Source organism: Oncorhynchus kisutch, unplaced genomic scaffold (assembly GCF_002021735.2).
Source record: "Oncorhynchus kisutch isolate 150728-3 unplaced genomic scaffold, Okis_V2 scaffold1309, whole genome shotgun sequence".
In the NCBI taxonomy this organism is placed as follows: Eukaryota; Metazoa; Chordata; class Actinopteri; order Salmoniformes; family Salmonidae; genus Oncorhynchus; species Oncorhynchus kisutch.
Window position 1 is genome coordinate 34,257 of NW_022263254.1, and position 22,244 is coordinate 56,500.

The following is a 22,244-nucleotide window of genomic DNA, read 5'->3' on the forward strand; positions in this document are numbered from 1 at the left end:
TCAGAACACACACCTCCTACTGTATTCATTAGGTCAGAACACACATCTCCTACTGTATTCATTATGTCAGAACACACACCTCCTACTGTATTCATTATGTCAGAATACACACCTCCTACTGTATTCATTATGTCAGAACACACACCTCCTACTGTATTCATTATGTCAGAACACACACCTCCTACTGTATTCATTATGTCAGAACACACACCTCCTACTGTATTCATTATGTCAGAATACACACCTCCTACTGTATTCATTATGTCAGAACACACACCTCCTACTGTATTCATTATGTCAGAACACACACCTCCTACTGGATTCATTATGTCAGAACACACACCTCCTACTGTATTCATTATGTCAGAATACACACCTCCTACTGTATTCATTATGTCAGAATACACACCACCTACTGTATTCATTATGTCAGAACACACATCTCCTACTGTATTCATTATGTCAGAACACACACCTCCTACTGTATTCATTATGTCAGAACACACACCTCCTACTGTATTCATTATGTCAGAACACACATCTCCTACTGTATTCATTATGTCAGAACACACACCTCCTACTGTATTCATTATGTCAGAACACACACCTCCTACTGTATACATTATGTCTACTTCCACGCCATCATACAGGTCAGAACACACACCTCCTACTGTATTCATTAGGTCAGAACACACACCTCCTACTGTATACATTATGTCTACTTCCACGCCATCATACAGGTCAGAACACACACCTCCTACTGTATTCATTGTCTTTGTAACTGATGTTGAGATTGACAGTAGAATAAAAACAGTGAGTGTGTGTTGCAGGAGAGGAAGAAGTTTGGTCCTCTGGGTTGGAACATCCGTTATGAGTTCAACGACAGCGACAGAGAGTGTGCCCTGCTCAACCAGAACCTCTACTGTCAGACTGGTCACATACCTTGGGATGCTCTCATCTACATCACTGGTAGGACTGTGTGTGTATCGGCCGCCCTGCCTGTCTCCCTGCCTGTCTGTCTCCCTCCTTGCCTGTCTCCCTGCCTGTCTCCCTTCCAGCCTCCCTGTCTGCCTGTCTCCCTGTCGGGTCCTCCATTATTCACATTACTGCTGGCCACTGTGAGGTTCTGAGAGGTTTAGTAGCAGGGAAGACCCTGAGGTTCTGGGAGGTTTAGTAGCAGGGAAGACCCTGAGGTTCTGGGAGGTTTAGTAGCAGGGAAGACCCTGAGGTTCTGAGAGGTTTAGTAGCAGGGAAGACCCTGAGGTTCTGGGAGGTTTAGTAGCAGGGAAGACCCTGAGGTTCTGGGAGGTTTAGTAGAAGGGAAGACCCTGAGGTTCTGAGAGGTTTAGTAGCAGGGAAGACCCTGAGGTTCTGGGAGGTTTAGTAGCAGGGAAGACCCTGAGGTTCTGGGAGGTTTAGTAGCAGGGAAGACCCTGAGGTTCTGGGAGGTTTAGTAGCAGGGAAGACCCTGAGGTTCTGGGAGGTTTAGTAGCAGGGAAGACCCTGAGGTTCTGGGAGGTTTAGTAGCAGGGAAGACCCTGAGGTTCTGGGAGGTTTGGTAGCAGGGAAGACCCTGAGGTTCTGGGAGGTTTAGTAGCAGGGAAGACCCTGAGGTTCTGGGAGGTTTAGTAGCAGGGAAGACCCTGAGGTTCTGGGAGGTTTAGTAGCAGGGAAGACCCTGAGGTTCTGGGAGGTTTAGTAGCAGGGAAGACCCTGAGGTTCTGGGAGGTTTAGTAGCAGGGAAGACCCTGAGGTTCTGGGAGGTTTAGTAGCAGGGAAGACCCTGAGGTTCTGGGAGGTTTAGTAGCAGGGAAGACCCTGAGGTTCTGGGAGGTTTAGTAGCAGGGAATACCCTGAGGTTCTGGGAGGTTTAGTAGTAGGGAAGACCCTGAGGTTCTGGGAGGTTTAGTAGCAGGGAAGACCCTGAGGTTCTGGGAGGTTTAGTAGCAGGGAAGACCCTGAGGTTCTGGGAGGTTTAGTAGCAGTGAAGATACTGAGGTTCTGGGAGGTTTTGCACCAGGGAAGACCCTGAGGTTCTGGGAGGTTTAATAGCAGGGAAGACCCTGAGGTTCTGGGAGGTTTAGTAGCAGGGAAGACCCTGAGGTTCTGGGAGGTTTAGTAGCAGGGAAGACCCTGAGGTTCTGGGAGGTTTAGTAGCAGGGAAGACCCTGAGGTTCTGGGAGGTTTTGCACCAGGGAAGACCCTGAGGTTCTGGGAGGTTTAATAGCAGGGAAGACCCTGAGGTTCTGGGAGGTTTAGTAGCAGGGAAGACCCTGAGTTTCTGGGAGGTTTAGTAGCAGGGAAGACCCTGAGGTTCTGGGAGGTTTAGTAGCAGGGAAGACCCTGAGGTTCTGGGAGGTTTAGTAGCAGGGAAGACCCTGAGGTTCTGGGAGGTTTAGTAGCAGGGAAGACCCTGAGGTTCTGGGAGGTTTAGTAGCAGGGAAGACCCTGAGGTTCTGGGAGGTTTAGTAGCAGGGAAGACCCTGAGGTTCTGGGAGGTTTAGTAGCAGGGAAGACCCTGAGGTTCTGGGAGGTTTAGTAGCAAGGAAGACCCTGAGGTTCTGGGAGGTTTAGTAGCAGGGAAGACCCTGAGGTTCTGGGAGGTTTAGTAGCAGGGAAGACCCTGAGGTTCTGGGAGGTTTAGTAGCAGGGAAGACCCTGAGGTTCTGGGAGGTTTAGTAGCAGGGAAGACCCTGAGGTTCTGGGAGGTTTAGTAGCAGGGAAGACCCTGAGGTTCTGGGAGGTTTAGTAGCAGGGAATACCCTGAGGTTCTGGGAGGTTTAGTAGTAGGGAAGACCCTGAGGTTCTGGGAGGTTTAGTAGCAGGGAAGACCCTGAGGTTCTGGGAGGTTTAGTAGCAGGGAAGACCCCGAGGTTCTGGGAGGTTTAGTAGCAGTGAAGATACTGAGGTTCTGGGAGGTTTTGCACCAGGGAAGACCCTGAGGTTCTGGGAGGTTTAATAGCAGGGAAGACCCTGAGGTTCTGGGAGGTTTAGTAGCAGGGAAGACCCTGAGGTTCTGGGAGGTTTAGTAGCAGGGAAGACCCTGAGGTTCTGGGAGGTTTAGTAGCAGGGAAGACCCTGAGGTTCTGGGAGGTTTTGCACCAGGGAAGACCCTGAGGTTCTGGGAGGTTTAATAGCAGGGAAGACCCTGAGGTTCTGGGAGGTTTAGTAGCAGGGAAGACCCTGAGGTTCTGGGAGGTTTAGTAGCAGGGAAGACCCTGAGGTTCTGGGAGGTTTAGTAGCAGGGAAGACCCTGAGGTTCTGGGAGGTTTAGTAGCAGGGAAGACCCTGAGGTTCTGGGAGGTTTAGTAGTAGGGAAGACCCTGAGGTTCTGGGAGGTTTAGTAGCAGGGAAGACCCTGAGGTTCTGGGAGGTTTAGTAGCAGGGAAGATCCTGAGGTTCTGGGAGGTTTAGTAGCAGGGAAGACCCTGAGGTTCTGGGAGGTTTAGTAGCAGGGAAGACCCTGAGGTTCTGGGAGGTTTAGTAGCAGGGAAGACCCTGAGGTTCTGGGAGGTTTAGTAGCAGGGAAGACCCTGAGGTTCTGAGAGGTTTAGTAGCAGGAAAGACCCTGCGGTTCTGGGAGGTTTAGTAGCAGGGAAGACCCTGAAGTTTAGTAGCAGGGAAGACCCTGAGGTTTAGTAGCAGGGAAGACCCTGAGGTTCTGGGAGGTTTAGTAGCAGGGAAGACCCTGAGGTTTAGTAGCAGGGAAGACCCTGAGGTTTAGTAGCAGGGAAGACCCTGAGGTTTAGTAGCAGGGAAGACCCTGAGGTTCTGGGAGGTTTAGTAGCAGGTATTGTTGTGAATTGTTAGACACTACTGTACTTTTGTAGCTAGGAACACAAGCATTTCGCTACACCTGCAATAACATGTGACCAGTAAAATTGGATTTAATTTGCGAATGATGTTTGACAAGGAGGTGTCCACATACACTACATTACTACACTACATTACTACACCACATTACTACTCTACATTACTACACTACATTACGACACTACATTACGACACTACATTACGACACTACATTACTACACTACATTACTACACTACATTACGACACTACATTACGACACTACATTACGACACTACATTACTACACTACATTACTACACTACATTACGACACTACATTACGACACTACATTACGACACTACATTACTACACTACATTACTACACTACATTACGACACTACATTACTACACTACATTACTACACTACACTACACTACATTACTACACTACATTACTACTCTACATTACTACACTACATTACTACACTACATTACTACACTACATTACTACACTACATTACTACTCTACATTACTACACTACATTACTACACTACATTACTACTCTACATTACTACACTACATTACGAAAAGTATCTCTAAACTGACGTGTTTTTCCCTTTTTTCAGATTTGACCTTCTAATAATGATTATACATCATTTAAAATGTATTTGGGGGGATTACACGCTCCTGAGGCCAGATTTTATTTCATTACTGATTTCTTCCATTCTTCCGTTTTTTTCAGGCTTTGTAATGTTTGTTTAATTCCTAATTGAACCGTTCTTTGTATGCAGAAACCATCCATTTGAAAATCATTGGGTGTTTAACCCAGCATGATATAGTTTTAAACATCCTGAATGAAAGTGTTCCTCTCTCACGTAGTGTAATAACTGAAAGAAGGGTTCCGTGTTCTGCATACTAAAGTTTAGAACCTCTATTAGAACCTTCTATTTACCCAGCAGACCCTCTGTTCCAGCTCCACTCTGTCTGTAATAGGAATGATTCCACATGTGTTTTCCACAGCAGGTTCATGTGAAGTGGGTCGTGTTCATTAGGGAAATGACCTTAAAACCAACATGAGCATTTCTTCTGGAGGTAGCCCCTCCAGGTTTCTGTCCATGTTCTTCCTTTCAGTAGCCTAATGACTCCCCCCACCCTCACCCTCTCTCCCCCCAGGGGAGATAACCTACGGAGGCAGGGTGACTGATGCCTGGGACCAGCGCTGTCTCCGCACCATCCTCAAACGGTTCTTCTCTCCTGTCACCCTGGACCCAGGGTACACCTTCTCCACCTCAGGTGAAGACCACTGTGTGTGTGTGTGTGTGTGTGTGTGTGTGTGTGTGTGTGTGTGTGTGTGTGTGTGTGTGTGTGCGTGCACATTTGTGTGTACAATTTGTGTGTACAAATGTTGCTGAATCTGAGAAACGGGGGAAAGGTGTGTCCTGTTGTGTGTGTGTGTGTTCAGTGAGATCTAACTGTTGGTATTCTGTCTGTGTGTGTTCAGTGAGATCTAACTGTTGGTATTCTGTCTGTGTGTTCAGTGAGATCTAACTGTTGGTATTCTGTCTGTGTGTGTTCAGTGAGATCTAACTGTTGGTATTCTGTGTGTGTGTGTTCAGTGAGATCTAACTGTTGGTATTCTGTCTGTGTGTGTTCAGTGAGATCTAACTGTTGGTATTCTGTGTGTGTGTGTTCAGTGAGATCTAACTGTTGGTATTCTGTCTGTGTGTGTTCAGTGAGATCTAACTGTTGGTATTCTGTCTGTGTGTGTTCAGTGAGATCTAACTGTTGGTATTCTGTCTGTGTGTGTTCAGTGAGATCTAACTGTTGGTATTCTGTCTGTGTGTGTTCAGTGAGATCTAACTGTTGGTATTCTGTCTGTGTGTGTCAGGTGTCTACTTTGCCCCCGAGGCAGACAGACTGAGTGACTATAACAGGTACATAGAGAACCTTCCTCTCATAGACGACCCTGAGATCTTTGGTATGCACGAGAACGCCAACCTCGCCTTCCAGGTTAGACACTTCACTCTGCTTATATATTCTCACCTTTAGCTCAGTGGGCTAATACTGGCTTGGGGACAATTAACTATACAGTACCTAATTCACATTTGTTTCGACAGATTTTGTTCATGTACTGTCTGAAAATAAGAGGTCACATCACCAATACAAAACATGTATTTAGCCAGTTAAGAGGAGAACATTACCTTTGATGCTGACAACATGGATACATACTGTAGGCGTATATAGTCTGTGTCCTGTGGGTTAATTGTCATCCCTAAAACGGTGAGGTCTTGTCTGTCTGTACAGCGTCTGGAGACTATGACCCTGATCAACACCATCCTGGAGGTACAGCCTCGCTCGTCAGCCCGCGGCGGGGGCAAGAGCAACGACGAGATCGTCCACGAGCTGGCCGACTCCATCCTCGCCAAGATCCCGGGTGAGAGAGAGACGCACGTAAACACTCACACACACACACACACACACACGTCTCAGGCTTGATTTATTCTGGTGCTTTTACGGTTTGATGTTCGCTTTGGTTTGAAATTAAAGTTAGTCTCTCTAAACTCATTATAGTGTGGTTGAAGTCACTGTCTGATCTGCCTGCCTGTCTCTCTGTCGGTCTGTCTGTCTGTGTCTGTCTCTCTTTCTGCATGTCTGTCTGTCGGTCTGTCTGTGTCTTTCTCTCTTTCTGACTGCCTCTCTGTGTCTCTCTGTCTGTCTGTGTCTGTCTCTCTTTCTGACTGTCTCTATGTCGGTCTGTCTGTGTCTGTCTGATCTGTCTGTCTGTCTGTCTGTCTCTATGTCGGTCTGTATGTGTCTGTCTCTCTTTCTGATTGTCTCTATGTCGGTCTGTCTGTATGTCTGTCTGTCTGTGTCTGTCTGACTGTCTGTCTGTGTCTGTCTCTCTTTCTGACTGTCTCTATGTCGGTCTGTCTGTCTGTGTCTGTCTGACTGACTGTCTGTCTGTGTCTGTCTCTCTTTCTGACTGTCTCTCTGTCTGTCTGTGTCTGTCTGACTGTCTGTCTGACTGTCTGTCTGATCTGTCTGTCTCTATGTCTGTCTGTCTGTCTGTCTGTCTGTCTGTCTGTCTGTCTGTCTCTCTTTCTGACTGTCTCTATGTCGGTCTTTCTGTGTCTGTCTAACTGTCTCTCTGTCGGTTTGTGTCTGTCTCTCTTTCTGACTGTCTCTATGACGGTCTGTATGTGTCTGTCTGTCTGTCTCTCTTTCTGACTGTCTCTCTGTTTGTGTCTGTCTCTCTGTCTGTCTGTGTCTGTCTGATCTGTCTCTCTGTCTGATCTGTCTGCCTGTCTCTGTGTCGGTCTGTCTGTCTGTCTGCCTGTCTCTATATCGGTCTGTCTGTGTATGTCTGTCTGTCTCTCTGTCTGTCTGTGTCTGTCTGTCTGTCTCTCTTTCTGACTGTCTCTCTGTTTGTGTCTGTCTCTCTGTTTGTGTCTGTCTCTCTGTTTGTGTCTGTCTCTCTGTCTGATCTGTCTCTCTGTCGGTCTGTCTGTCTGTCTGCCTGTCTCTATATCGGTCTGTCTGTGTATGTCTGTCTGTCTGTGTCTGTCTGACTGTCTGTCTGATCTGTCTCTCTGTCTGACTGTCTGTCTCGGTCTGTCTGTGTATGTCGGTCTGTCTCCTCAGAGTGTCTGGATATGGATGAGGCAGCAGAGGCTCTGTTTATTCGTGACGCCAACGGACGCCTCAACTCCCTCACCACCGTCCTCGGACAGGAAGTAGACCGCTTTAACAACCTGCTGCGGGTCCTCAGGGTGAGTCAGGGGTCAGGCATTAGAGGTCAGGGGTCCCAGTTGAAAAGGTCCTTGATGAAATGTTAGGACCGCTGTATCGGTCCATGGTTCCAGCTGCTGCCCCTAGGTCTCAATGGAAGGTCCCCAGAGGCATAGTGGAGGGACATACAGTGCATTCGGAATCTATTCACCCCTTGACTTTTTCCACATTTTGTTACAGCCTTATTCTAAAATGTATTAATTAAATGTAGTTTTTTCTCATCAATCTACACACAATAGCCCATAAAGACAAAGCAACAAAAATGTTGGCTTTTAATTATTTTTAATTTTTTTACATGTTACATTTCCATAAGTATTCAGACCCTTTACTCAGTACTTTGTTGAAGCACCTTTGGCAGTGATTACAGCTTCCAGTCTTCCTGGGTATGTCGCTACAAGCTTGGCACACCTGTTTTTGTGGAGTTTCTCCCATTCTTCTCTTCAGATCCTCTCAAGCTCTGTCAGGTTGGATGGGGAGCGTCGCTGCACAGCTATTTTCAGATCTCTCCAGAGATGTTAGATTGGGTTCAAGTCTGGGCTCTGGCTGGGCCACTCAAGGACATTCAGAGACTTGTCCCGAAGCCACTCCTGCATTGTCTTTGTCTGTTTGCTTAGGGTTGTTGTCCTGTTGGAAGGTGAACTAGTCCTCAGCGCTCTGGAGCAGGTTTTCATCAAGGATCTCTCTCTGTACTTTGCTCCGTTCATCTTTCCCTCGATCCTGACTATTCTCCCAATCCCTGCCGCTGAAAAACATCCCCACAGCATGATGCTGCCACCACCATGCTTCACTGCAGGGATGGTGCCAAGTTTCCTCCAGACGTGACGTTTGGCATTCAGGCCAAAGTGTTCAATCTTGGTTTCATCAGACCAGAGAATCTTGTTTCTCATGGTCTGAGACTTCTTTAGGTGCCTCTTGGCAAACTCCAAGCGGGCTGTCATGTGCCTTTTTACTGAGGAGTGGCTTCCACTTCCACTTGCCACTCTACTATAAAGGCCTGATTGGTGGAGTGCTGCAGAGATGATTGTCCATCTGGAAGGTTCTCCCATCTTTACAAAGGAACTCTAGAGCTCTGTCAGAGTGACCATCAGGTTCTTGGTCACCTCCCTGAACAAGGCCCTTCTCCCTGATTGCTCAGTTTGGCCAGGCAGCCAGCTCTAGGTAGAGTCTTGACGTTCCAAATTATTTCCATTATAAAATGATGGAGGACACTGTTCTTGGGGACCTTCAATGCTGCAGACAGTTGTTTTGTACCCTTCCCCAGATCTGTGCCTCCACACAATCCTGTCTCAGAGCTCTACGGTTTTTGCTCTGACATGCACTGTCAACTGTTGGTACCTTATATAGATCTCAAGCACAGGAGGTTGGTGGCACCTTAATTTGGGAGGATGGGCTCGTTGTAATGACTGGAGTGGAATCAGTGGAATGGTATCAAATAAACAAATACATCCGTGTGTGATGCCATTCCATTTGATCCGTACCAGACATTATTATGAGCCGTTCTCCCCTCAGCAGCCTCCACTGATCTCAAGGATGATCCATGGAAACAGGAAACAGGATGCACCGGAGCTCAATTTGGAGTTTCATCGATAAGGTTGAATACTTATGTAAATGTAATATTTCATTTTTTACATCATTTTTTGCCAACATTTCTAAAAACCTGTTTTTGCTTTGTCATTATGTGGTATTGTGATGTCATTATGTGGTATTGTGATGTCATTATGGGGTATTGTGATGTCATTATGTGGTATTGTGTGTAGATTGATGAGGGAACAATATAATTTGATCCATTATAGAATAAGGCTGTAACGTAACAAAATGTGGAAAAAGGGAACGTGTTTGAGTACTTTCAGAAGAATCTGTATGTGTTTATAAGGACAGATGCTGCAGCCACATTGTTGGCAAACCGTTACTGCAGTGGTGACCTCTGGGTTTATGATGTTCTCTTGTGGATGGCTCAGATAAACACCCACAAACACTTCTCCTCACATTCAGCCTCCCCTCCCTCCCTCCCTCCCTCCCTCCCTCCCTCCCTCCCTCCCTCCCTCCCTCCCTCCCTCCCTCCCTCCCTCCCTCCCTCCCTCCCTCCCTCCTTCCCTCCCTCCCTCCCTCCCTCCCTAGGTGTCTCTGTGTACCCTCCAGAAGGCTATAGCAGGGCTGGTAGTGATGTCAGAGGAGATGGAGAGGATCTACACCAGTTTCCTCAACAACCAGGTTCCAAACCACTGGAGCACCTCAGCCTACCCCTCCCTCAAACCCCTGGCCAGCTGGGTTAAAGACCTGGCCCTCAGGACCTGCTTCATCGAGGTGACAGAGACATCTCTCTCTCTCATAGACACGTGTTGTTGTACAGTTGGGTCAATGAACCTCTCTTTAAGTCCTGAGTCAGACACAATTTACCAAACCACAATTTGTGTACATATGTATCGATGTACTACGACACAGTGAAACACTATATTTACTTCTCTCAGACGTGTGTGGATGTTGTCAATACATCAGATGGGAGACTTGTGTTTGTGTGTTGGCATTACATCAGATGGGAGACTTGTGTTTGTGTGTTGTCATTACATCAGATGGGAGACTTGTGTGTTGTCGTTACATCAGATGGGAGACTTGTGTGTTGTCATTACATCAGATGGGAGACTTGTGTGTTTGTGTGTTGGCATTACATCAGATGGGAGACTTGTGTGTTTGTGTGTTGTCATTACATCAGATGGGAGACTTGTGTGTTGTCATTACATCAGATGGGAAGACATATGTAGGCAATGTGGTATGATATAGTGGAAACAGAACATCTATGTTTGCGTGCTCTTGTTGTTAACATTTCTGTGATCACACACACTCAGACGAATGTGGATTTTCTCTTACAGGAACTCCGCCCAGGCAGAGAAACACACACACACACAGAGTCATTATCAGGGGTAGTGAGATGGGATGATGTGATGAGAGAATCATGTTTAAACATTAGCAGCACGCCATCCACTTCAGACTGACTTCTTTCTTTCTCGTCTCTTACTCTCACTTTCTATTCTTCTGTGCCCTTGCTCTGTATTTACCCATCTCTATCTCTCTCTCTTTCCCTCTCCCTAGTCTTCTCTTTCTCTCTCCCTAGTCTTCTCTTTCCCTCTCCCTAGTCTTCTCTTTCCCTCTCCCTAGTCTTCTCTCTTTCTCTCTTTCCCTCTCCCTAGTCTTCTCTCTTTCTCTCTTTCCCTCTCCCTAGTCTTCTCTTTCCCTCTCCCTAGTCTTCTCTCTTTCTCTCTTTCCCTCTCCCTAGTCTTCTCTTTCCCTATCCCTAGTCTTCTCTCTTTCCCTGTCCCTAGTCTTCTCTTTCCCTCTCCCTAGTCTTCTCTTTCCCTCTCCCTAGTCTTCTCTCTTTCTCTCTTTCCCTCTCCCTAGTCTTCTCTTTCCCTCGTCTTCTCTTTCCCTCTCCCTAGTCTTCTCTCTTTTTTCTCCCTCTCTCTCCCTAGTCTTCTCTCTTTTTCTCTCTCTCTCTCCCTAGTCTTCTCTCTTTTTTCTCCCTCTCTCTCCCTAGTCTTCTCTCTTTTCTCTCTTTCCCTCTCCCTAGTCTTCTCTCTCTTTTTCTCCCTCTCTCTCCCTAGTCTTCTCTCTCTTTTTTCTCCCTCTCTCTCCCTAGTCTTCTCTCTCTTTGTTCTCCCTCTCTCTCCCTAGTCTTCTCTCACTTTTTCTCTTTCCCTCTCCCTAGTCTTCTCTCTTTTTTCACCCTCTCCCTAGTCTTCTCTCTCTTTTTTCTCCCTCTCTCTCCCTAGACTTCTCTCTCTTTTTTCTCCCTCTCTCTCCCTAGTCTTCTCTCTTTTTTTTCTCCCTCTCTCTCCCTAGTCTTCTCTCTTTTTTCTCCCTCTCTCCTCCTAGTCTTCTCTATTTTCTCTCTTTCCCTCTCCCTAGTCTTCTCTCTTTTTTTCTCCCTCTCTCTCCCTAGTCTTCTCTCTTTTTTCTCCCTCTCCCCCTAGTCTTCTCTCTTTTTTCTCCCTCTCTCTCCCTAGTCTTCTCTCTTTTCTCTCTTTCCCTCTCCCTAGTCTTCTCTCACTTTTTCTCTTTCCCTCTCCCTAGTCGTCTCTCTCTTTTTCTCCCTCTCCCTAGTCTTCTCTCTTTTTTTCTCCCTCTCTCCCTAGTCTTCTCTCTTTTCTCTCTTTCCCTCTCCCTAGTCTTCTCTCTTTTTTTCTCCCTCTCTCTCCCTAGTCTTCTCTCTTTTTTCTCCCTCTCTCTCCCTAGTCTTCTCTCTTTTCTCTCTTTCCCTCTCCCTAGTCTTCTCTCACTTTTTCTCTTTCCCTCTCCCTAGTCTTCTCTCTCTTTTTTCTCCCTCTCCCTAGTCTTCTCTCTTTTTTTTCTCCCTCTCTCCCTAGTCTTCTCTCTTTTCTCTCTTTCCCTCTCCCTAGTCTTCTCTCTTTTTTTTCTCCCTCTCTCTCCCTAGTCTTCTCTCTTTTTTCTCCCTCTCTCTCCCTAGTCTTCTCTCTTTTCTCTCTTTCCCTCTCCCTAGTCTTCTCTCACTTTTCTCTTTCCCTCTCCCTAGTCTTCTCTCACTTTTTCTCTTTCCCTCTCCCTAGTCTTCTCTCTCTTTTTTCTCCCTCTCTCTCCCTAGTCTTCTCTCTTTCCCTCTCCCTAGTCTTCTCTCTCTTTTTCTCTTTCCCTCTCCCTAGTCTTCTCTCTCTTTTTTCTCCCTCTCTCTCCCTAGTCTTCTCTCTTTTTTCTCCCTCTCTCTCCCTAGTCTTTCTCTCTCTTTTTCTCCCTCTCTCTCCCTAGTCTTCTCTCTCTTTTTCTCTTTCCCTCTCCCTAGTCTTCTCTCTCTTTTTTCTCCCTCTCTCTCCCTAGTCTTCTCTCTTTCCCTCTCCCTAGTCTTCTCTCTCTTTTTCTCTTTCCCTCTCCCTAGTCTTCTCTCTCTTTTTTCTCCCTCTCTCTCCCTAGTCTTCTCTCTTTTTTCTCCCTCTCTCTCCCTAGTCTTCTCTCTTTTTTCTCCCTCTCTCTCCCTAGTCTTCTCTCTCTTTTTTCTCCCTCTCTCTCCCTAGTCTTCTCTCTCTTTTTTCTCCCTCTCTCTCCCTAGTCTTCTCTCTCTTTTTCTCTTTCCCTCTCCCTAGTCTTCTCTCTCTTTTTTCTCCCTCTCTCTCCTTAGTCTTCTCTCTTTCCCTCTCCCTAGTCTTCTCTCTCTTTTTTCTCTCTCTCTCTCCCTAGTCTTCTCTCTCTTTGTTTGTCTCTATCTCCAGTCTTCTCTCTCCTCTATCAATTTACATTTTCTATTAGCATGTGAAACATATGTTAACAATGCCAAAGCCAGTGAACTAGATAATAATCTCTCTCTCTCTCTGTCCATCTCTCGTTCTCTCTGTGCACTCGCTCCATCGCCCCAGACTGAAGCGTCTGTTCCGGGAGACTGGTCTTACTGTGTGTTACGCAATCCCTAAATGTCTACACACAGACAGATGAACATAACCCCAGTCTCTGGTGACAGCCTTACAATTAGGTTCTGGAAACTGAGATTAACATAACCCCAGTCTCTGGTGACAGCCTTACAATTAGGTTCTGGAAACTGAGATTAACATAACCCCAGTCTCTGGTGAAGGCCTTACAATTAGGTTCTGGAAACTGAGATTAACATAACCCCAGTCTCTGGTGACAGCCTTACAATTAGGTTCTGGAAACTGAGATTAACATAACCCCAGTCTCTGGTGACAGCCTTACAATTAGGTTCTGGAAACTGAGATGAACATAACCCCAGTCTCTGGTGACAGCCTTACAATTAGGTTCTGGAAACTGAGATTAACATAACCCCAGTCTCTGGTGAAGGCCTTACAATTAGGTTCTGGAAACTGAGATTAACATAACCCCAGTCTCTGGTGACAGCCTTACAATTAGGTTCTGGAAACTGAGATTAACATAACCCCAGTCTCTGGTGACAGCCTTACAATTAGGTTCTGGAAACTGAGATGAACATAACCCCAGTCTCTGGTGACAGCCTTACAATTAGGTTCTGGAAACTGAGATTAACATAACCCCAGTCTCTGGTGACAGCCTTACAATTAGGTTCTGGAAACTGAGATGAACATAACCCCAGTCTCTGGTGACAGCCTTACAATTAGGTTCTGGAAACTGAGATGAACATAACACCAGTCTCTGGTGACAGCCTTACAATTAGGTTCTGGAAACTGAGATGAACATAACCCCAGTCTCTGGTGACAGCCTTACAATTAGGTTCTGGAAACTGAGATGAACATAACCCCAGTCTCTGGTGACAGCCTTACAATTAGGTTCTGGAAACTGAGATGAACATAACCCCAGTCTCTGGTGACAGCCTTACAATTAGGTTCTGGAAACTGAGATGAACATAACCCCAGTCTCTGGTGACAGCCTTACAATTAGGTTCTGGAAACTGAGATGAACATAACCCCAGTCTCTGGTGACAGCCTTACAATTAGGTTCTGGAAACTGAGATGAACATAACCCCAGTCTCTGGTGACAGCCTTACAATTAGGTTCTGGAAACTGAGATGAACATAACCCCAGTCTCTGGTGACAGCCTTACAATTAGGTTCTGGAAACTGAGATGAACATAACCCCAGTCTCTGGTGACAGCCTTACAATTAGGTTCTAGAAACTGAGATGAACATAACCCCAGTCTCTGGTGACAGCCTTACAATTAGGTTCTGGAAACTGAGATGAACATAACCCCAGTCTCTGGTGACAGCCTTACAATTAGGTTCTGGAAACTGAGATGAACATAACCCCAGTCTCTGGTGACAGCCTTACAATTAGGTTCTGGAAACTGAGATGAACATAACCCCAGTCTCTGGTGACAGCCTTACAATTAGGTTCTGGAAACTGAGATGAACATAACCCCAGTCTCTGGTGACAGCCTTACAATTAGGTTCTGGAAACTGAGATGAACATAACCCAAACAAAATCACCCTCTGCTTCGTGTGTGTGTGTGTGTGTGTGGGTGTGGGTGTGGGTGTGGGTGTGTGTGTGTGTGTGTGTGTGTGTGTGTGTGTGGGTGTGGGTGTGGGTGTGTGGGTGTGGGTGTGGGTGTGTGTGTGTGTGTGTGTGTGTGTGTGTGTGTGTGTGTTCATGCAGGGAAACCAACTTCCTCTCTGTCTGTGTGTTTGTGTAGAACTGGATCACGCGGGGTCAGCCCAAATCCTTCTGGATCTCTGGACTATTCTTCCCTCAGGGCTTCCTCACTGGTCAGTACACACCGTCTCTACTGTGTTCTGTTCTCTAGTCAATATTATGTAGTATTAAATATCACTGGTCAATATTATGTAGTATTACATATCACTGGTCAGTACACACCGTCTCTACTGTGTTCTGTTCTCTAGTCAATATTATGTAGTATTAAATATCACTGGTCAATATTATGTAGTATTACATATCACTGGTCAGTACACACAGTCTCCTCTGTGTTCTGTTCTCTAGTCAATATTATGTAGTATTACATATCACTGGTCAATATTATGTAGTATTACATATCACTGGTCAGTACACACCGTCTCCTCTGTGTTCTGTTCTCTAGTCAATATTATGTAGTATTAAATATTCAATATGATGTACTCTAGTCAATATGCTGTACTCTATTAAATATTCAATATGCTGTACTCTATTAAATATTCAATATGCTGTACTCTATTCAATATTATGTAGTCTATTAAATATTCAATATTCTGTTCTCTATTCAATATTATGTAGCAAAAGAATTTTAAATATTCTGTTCTTTATTCAATATGATGTAGTCTATTCAATATGCTGTACTCTAGTTAAAATTCTGTTCTCTTCAACATTGTAGTCTACTTCATATAGTACCGTGGTCACCAACCTTTTCTGAGTCAAGATCACTTTGAATCAAAATACATGCCGAGATCTACCGCTCAGATTTTTTATTACCATGACTTCAACAATGTAAGAAACATGAACCAATTAAAAACAGTTCTGTAGCAATGAGGTTTGTGCAGTAAGCTACAGGCCCAATACATTATCACCACATACTGGCTGTGCTTGAATTTACCTGCCAATGCATTGTTGTTCAGGACATTTAAAAATATATATATTTCAGAATTTGAGGTAGGCTATATGATCACACCGGTAATAGATCCATTGTTGTATTACTTGTGAGGCACAGCTGAGTGAGCATACATTTAAATAATTAGCTGTTTATTTTACTGGGCTGATGGTGCCTGCATCTGATGGTCAGTGTCAGTGGAGGGAGAGAGCAGCAGACTGAGGGTCCGTTTCCCAGCATCCCTCCGCTCTCCCTTTCCTCCACTGACAGTGGAGGGAGAGAGCAGCAGACTGAGGGTCCGTTTCCCAACAGCCCTTTGCTCTCCCTTTCCTCCACTGTCAGTGGAGGGAGAGAGCAGCAGACTGAGGGTCCGTTTCCCAACAGCCCTTTGCTCTCCCTTTCCTCCACTGTCAGTGGAGGGAGAGAGCAGCAGACTGAGGGTCCGTTTCCCAACAGCCCTTTGCTCTCCCTTTCCTCCACTGACAGTGGAGGGAGAGAGCAGCAGACTGAGGGTCCGTCTCTCCACATCCCTCCGCTCTCCCTTTCCTCCACTGTCAGTGGAGGGAGAGAGCAGCAGACTGAGGGTCCGTCTCTCCACATCCCTCCGCTCTCCCTTTCCTCCACTGTCAGTAGAGGGAGAGAGCAGCAGACTGAGGGCCCGTCTCTCAACATCCCTCCGCTCTCCCTTTCCTCCACTGACCCCGACCAACATCCCTCCACTCTCCCTTTCCTCCACTGACCCCGACCAAAAAGGGACACCGTCTTCCAGCTGACGGCCAAACTCAAGTCGCAGTATTTCTGCCTCGTACAAATTCATGTTGTTAGTCCTATGAACAGAGAAAGTGAAATGTTCCTTGATATTAAAAAAGACCCAAGCCGCTAATTACAACAAACCAAGCCTACCTATACACTTTCCTTTCCTCATTCATTACTGCTGTGCTGCTTGTTGTAACGCTGAGGGGAAATATTAAAAAAGACCCAAGCCGCTAATTACAACAAACCAAGCCTACCTATACACTTTCCTTTCCTCATTCATTACTGCTGTGCTGCTTGTTGTAACGCTGAGGGGAAATAGGAAGAACACACATTTTATGGCTTATAAAAGTGTTGAATACAAAGTGTTGACAGGGCTGAGTAAGACCTTAACATGAACTCTCTCATATAAACAGCAGATCTTTGCTGTATTCGTTGAGTCTCTCTCTAGTCAGGGTTTTAAACGTTATAAACAGTAGATCTTTGCTGTATTCGTTGAGTCTCTCTCTTGTCAGGGTTTTAAATGTTTTGAAATCTCACAGTATCAATTTTGCCGTAGCTTTCTTTCATGCCTGCTACGTTACTGCAGACATGGTCTTCTGAGCATCTGATTGGCCAGCGGTGGCATAGTGCACTTGATTTCCTCTCCAGGCCCACCGGGACGGCAGAGTTTGTACCTTCAGTCACATACCTGGAGCGCAGGGCAGCTGAATGGGCTGCACCCACCACCAACAGAGACTAATAGAAAAACTAGGAACACAAGGCTTTATCGTGGGTTATTACAGAAATGTTTGGCGATGGATTAGAGATGCCTGGGAGATGGACCGGTTGGTGACCACTGATATAGTATGTTGTTGGGTTATTTACAGAAATGTTTGGCGATGGACTAGAGATGCCTGGGAGATGGACCGGTTGGTGACCACTGATATAGTATGTTGTTGGGTTATTTACAGAAATGTTTGGCGATGGACTAGAGATGCCTGGGAGATGGACCGGTTGGTGACCACTGATATATTATGTTGTTGGGTTATTTACAGAAATGTTTGGCGATGGACTAGAGATGCCTGGGAGATGGACCGGTTGGTGACCACTGATATAGTATGTTGTTGGGTTATTTACAGAAATGTTTGGCGATGGACTAGAGATGCCTGGGAGATGGACCGGTTGGTGACCACTGATATAGTATGTTGTTGGGTTATTTACAGAAATGTTTGGCGATGGACTAGAGATGCCTGGGAGATGGACCGGTTGGTGACCACTGATATAGTATGTTGTTGGGTTATTTACAGAAATGTTTGGCGATGGACTAGAGATGCCTGGGAGATGGACCGGTTGGTGACCACTGATATATTATGTTGTTGGGTTATTTACAGAAATGTTTGGCGATGGACTAGAGATGCCTGGGAGATGGACCGGTTGGTGACCACTGATATAGTATGTTGTTGGGTTATTTACAGAAATGTTTGGCGATGGACTAGAGATGCCTGGGAGATGGACCGGTTGGTGACCACTGATATAGTATGTTGTTGGGTTATTTACAGAAATGTTTGGCGATGGACTAGAGATGCCTGGGAGATGGACCGGTTGGTGACCACTGATATAGTATGTTGTTGGGTTATTTACAGAAATGTTTGGCGATGGACTAGAGATGCCTGGGAGATGGACCGGTTGGTGACCACTGATATAGTATGTTGTTGGGTTATTTACAGAAATGTTTGGCGATGGACTAGAGATACCTGGGAGATGGACCGGTTGGTGACCACTGATATAGTATGTTGTTGGGTTATTTACAGAAATGTTTGGCGATGGACTAGAGATGCCTGGGAGATGGACCGGTTGCTGACCACTGATATATTATGTTGTTGGGTTATTTACAGAAATGTTTGGCGATGGACTAGAGATGCCTGGGAGATGGACCGGTTGGTGACCACTGATATAGTATGTTGTTGGGTTATTTACAGAAATGTTTGGCGATGGACTAGAGATGCCTGGGAGATGGACCGGTTGGTGACCACTGATATAGTATGTTGTTGGGTTATTTACAGAAATGTTTGGCGATGGACTAGAGATGCCTGGGAGATGGACCGGTTGGTGACCACTGATATAGTATGTTGTTGGGTTATTTACAGAAATGTTTGGCGATGGACTAGAGATGCCTGGGAGATGGACCGGTTGGTGACCACTGATATAGTATGTTGTTGGGTTATTTACAGAAATGTTTGGCGATGGACTAGAGATGCCTGGGAGATGGACCGGTTGGTGACCACTGATATAGTATGTTGTTGGGTTATTTACAGAAATGTTTGGCGATGGACTAGAGATGCCTGGGAGATGGACCGGTTGGTGACCACTGATATAGTATGTTGTTGGGTTATTTACAGAAATGTTTGGCGATGGACTAGAGATGCCTGGGAGATGGACCGGTTGGTGACCACTGATATAGTATGTTGTTGGGTTATTTACAGAAATGTTTGGCGATGGACTAGAGATGCCTGGGAGATGGACCGGTTGGTGACCACTGATATAGTATGTTGTTGGGTTATTTACAGAAATGTTTGGCGATGGACTAGAGATGCCTGGGAGATGGACCGGTTGGTGACCACTGATATAGTATGTTGTTGGGTTATTTACAGAAATGTTTGGCGATGGACTAGAGATGCCTGGGAGATGGACCGGTTGGTGACCACTGATATAGTATGTTGTTGGGTTATTTACAGAAATGTTTGGCGATGGACTAGAGATGCCTGGGAGATGGACCGGTTGGTGACCACTGATATAGTATGTTGTTGGGTTATTTACAGAAATGTTTGGCGATGGACTAGAGATGCCTGGGAGATGGACCGGTTGGTGACCACTGATATAGTATGTTGTTGGGTTATTTACAGAAATGTTTGGCGATGGACTAGAGATGCCTGGGAGATGGACCGGTTGGTGACCACTGATATAGTATGTTGTTGGGTTATTTACAGAAATGTTTGGCGATGGACTAGAGATGCCTGGGAGATGGACCGGTTGGTGACCACTGATATAGTATGTTGTTGGGTTATTTACAGAAATGTTTGGCGATGGACTAGAGATGCCTGGGAGATGGACCGGTTGGTGACCACTGATATAGTATGTTGTTGGGTTATTTACAGAAATGTTTGGCGATGGACTAGAGATGCCTGGGAGATGGACCGGTTGGTGACCACTGATATATTTATAAATCTGTATATTTATAAATCCTGTTATTGTTGAACAGGCCTGGGATCAGTCCAAAGTAGAGCACCAAACTAGGTTAAAGTCCAGTTACTGAGATGTTGAAGTGCTGTTGTGCTGTTCCCCCTCCTCTCCTGTAGGGGCGCTACAGAACCACGCCAGGACCTATAACCTCCCCATCGACGAGCTCAACTTCCGTTTCAACGTGTTGCCGGTCTACCTAGACCAGGGGGCCGTGAGCGAGGCTCTGAAGACCCTACCGGCCGGGGGCGAGCTGGACATGGACTCTGAGGTAGCTACAGGGAGGGGAGAGGGACATATTTAGACTGGTTGCCCTGAGGGCAGGAAGGAGTTTACTGCATCCTGCCTACAAAGCAAAGTCTGACTGTAAAAACATGAAGGAGCTAAGCTACTCGCTGATAGAAATGACTCCAACACACGTTGACCTCTGTGGGATGTTTAGAGGTCATCAGTGAATTAGTCAACTCGTCAGGTTCCTGGAGAGGTATCTGGATCATTATTAGGACCCTGTGTTCTGGACTACCATGTCACATGACCTAGATTTGAACCTTTATTTAAATCCTTATCCAGAAATGAGAATTAGACTTAAAATGAAAACAACTGTCTAAAAGTTCAACACCAGGTCATGTGATATGATTGTCCAAAACCCAGGCCTCTAATCACAATGTATCATAATATGACATTATGGTAACTACAGTAACACTCTGTCTCCATAGCTACCCACCATCAACGACGGCGTGCTGGTGCACGGGATGTTCATGGACGCCAGTCGCTGGGACGACGTCGACATGGTGATCGAGGATGCGTTGCCGCGGGTGATGAACGCCATGCTTCCCGTGGTGCACTTCGAACCCCAGCAGAACTATGACCCTGATCCGTCTCTCTACCAGGCTCCGCTGTACAAGACCTCAGCTCGGGCTGGGACTTTGTCTACTACAGGTAAGGACACCTACCTAATATTCAGTTTCACCCCCTTTTTCCCTCAGAACAGCCTCAATTCGTCACGGCATGGACTCTACAAGGTGTTGAAAGCGTTCCACAGGGATGCTGGCCCATGGTGACTTCAATGCTTCCCACAGTTGTCAAGTTGGCTGGATGTCCTTTGGGTGGTGGACCATTCTTGATACACACAGGAAACTGTTGAGTGTGAAAAACCCAGCAGCGTTGCAGTTCTTGACGCAAACCAGTGAGCCTGACACCGACTACCACACCCCATTCAGGCACTTCAATCTGTTGTCTTCCATTCACCCTCTGAATATCACACATACACAATCCATGTCTCAATTGTCTCAATGGGCAAGACTAAAGATTTAGGTGCTTTTGAACGGGGTATGGTAGTAGGTGCCAGACCTGTGTGTTCTCTGGTCCTCTGCATCATGTCCAGATAGTGACAGACCTGTGTGTTCTCTGGTCCTGTGCATCATGACTCTGACTATCCTACCGATCCTCGACTCCGCCTTATCTCAGTTCACTGGTCACGATGGCAACACCCACCCGTAGCACGCGCTCCAGCAGGTGTATCTCACTGATCATCCCTAAAGCCAACACCTCATTTGGCCGCCTTTCGTTCCAGTTCTCTGCTGCCTGTGACTGGAACGAATTGCAAAAATTGCTGAAGTTGGAGACTTTTATCTCCCTCACCAACTTCAAACATCAGCTATCTGAGCAGTTAACCGATCGCTGCAGTTGTACATAGTCTATTGGTAAATAGCCCACCCTTTTTCACCTACCTCATCCCCATACTGTTTTTATTTATTTACTTTTCTGCTCTTTTGCACACCAATATCTCTACCTGTACATGACCATCTGATCATTCATCACTCCAGTGTTATTAATCTGCAAAATTGTAATTATTTGCCTACCTCCTCATGCCTTTTGCACACATTGTATATAGACTCCCCCTTTGGTTTCTACTGTGTTATTGACTTGTTAATTGTTTACTCCATGTGTAACTCTTTGTTGTCTGTTCACACTGCTATGCTTTATCTTGGCCAGGTCGCAGTTGTAAATGAGAACTTGTTCTCAACTAGCCTACCTGGTTAAATAAAGGTGTTCTCAACTATCCTACCTGGTTAAATAAAGGTGTTCTCAACTAGCCTACCTGGATAAATAAAGGTGTTCTCAACTAGCCTACCTGGTTAAATAAAGGTGAAATAAAAATAAAATCCATGTCCAGATAGTGCCAGACCTGTGTGTTCTCTGCATCATGTCCAGATAGTGCCAGACCTGTGTGTTCTCTGCATCATGTCCAGATAGTGCCAGACCTGTGTGTTCTCTGCATCATGTCCAGATAGTGCCAGACCTGTGTGTTCTCTGCATCATGTCCAGATAGTGCCAGACCTGTGTGTTCTCTGCATCATGTCCAGATAGTGCCAGACCTGTGTGTTCTCTGCATCATGTCCAGATAGTGACAGACCTGTGTGTTCTCTGCATCATGTCCAGATAGTGACAGACCTGTGTGTTCTCTGCATCATGTCCAGATAGTGCCAGACCTGTGTGTTCTCTGCATCATGTCCAGATAGTGCCAGACCTGTGTGTTCTCTGCATCATGTCCAGATAGTGCCAGACCTGTGTGTTCTCTGCATCATGTCCAGATAGTGACAGACCTGTGTGTTCTCTGCATCATGTCCAGATAGTGACAGACCTGTGTGTTCTCTGCATCATGTCCAGATAGTGCCAGACCTGTGTGTTCT

At 46.0% G+C, this 22,244-nt stretch overlaps 1 protein-coding gene across 1 annotated transcript in view; it reads left to right on the forward strand.

Moving 5' to 3' along the window:
* LOC116352995 (dynein heavy chain 6, axonemal-like) overlaps nucleotides 1-22,244 on the forward strand; it is a gene marked incomplete at its 5' end in the record, with an annotated part of 55,930 nt that overhangs the window by 33,215 nt on the left and 471 nt on the right. The window contains 9 exon segments of the mRNA XM_031818245.1: nucleotides 831-969; nucleotides 4,966-5,085; nucleotides 5,681-5,802; nucleotides 6,097-6,226; nucleotides 7,435-7,562; nucleotides 9,700-9,885; nucleotides 14,695-14,767; nucleotides 19,671-19,822; nucleotides 20,268-20,490. Coding sequence (XP_031674105.1) covers nucleotides 831-969; nucleotides 4,966-5,085; nucleotides 5,681-5,802; nucleotides 6,097-6,226; nucleotides 7,435-7,562; nucleotides 9,700-9,885; nucleotides 14,695-14,767; nucleotides 19,671-19,822; nucleotides 20,268-20,490 — 1,273 coding nt within the window.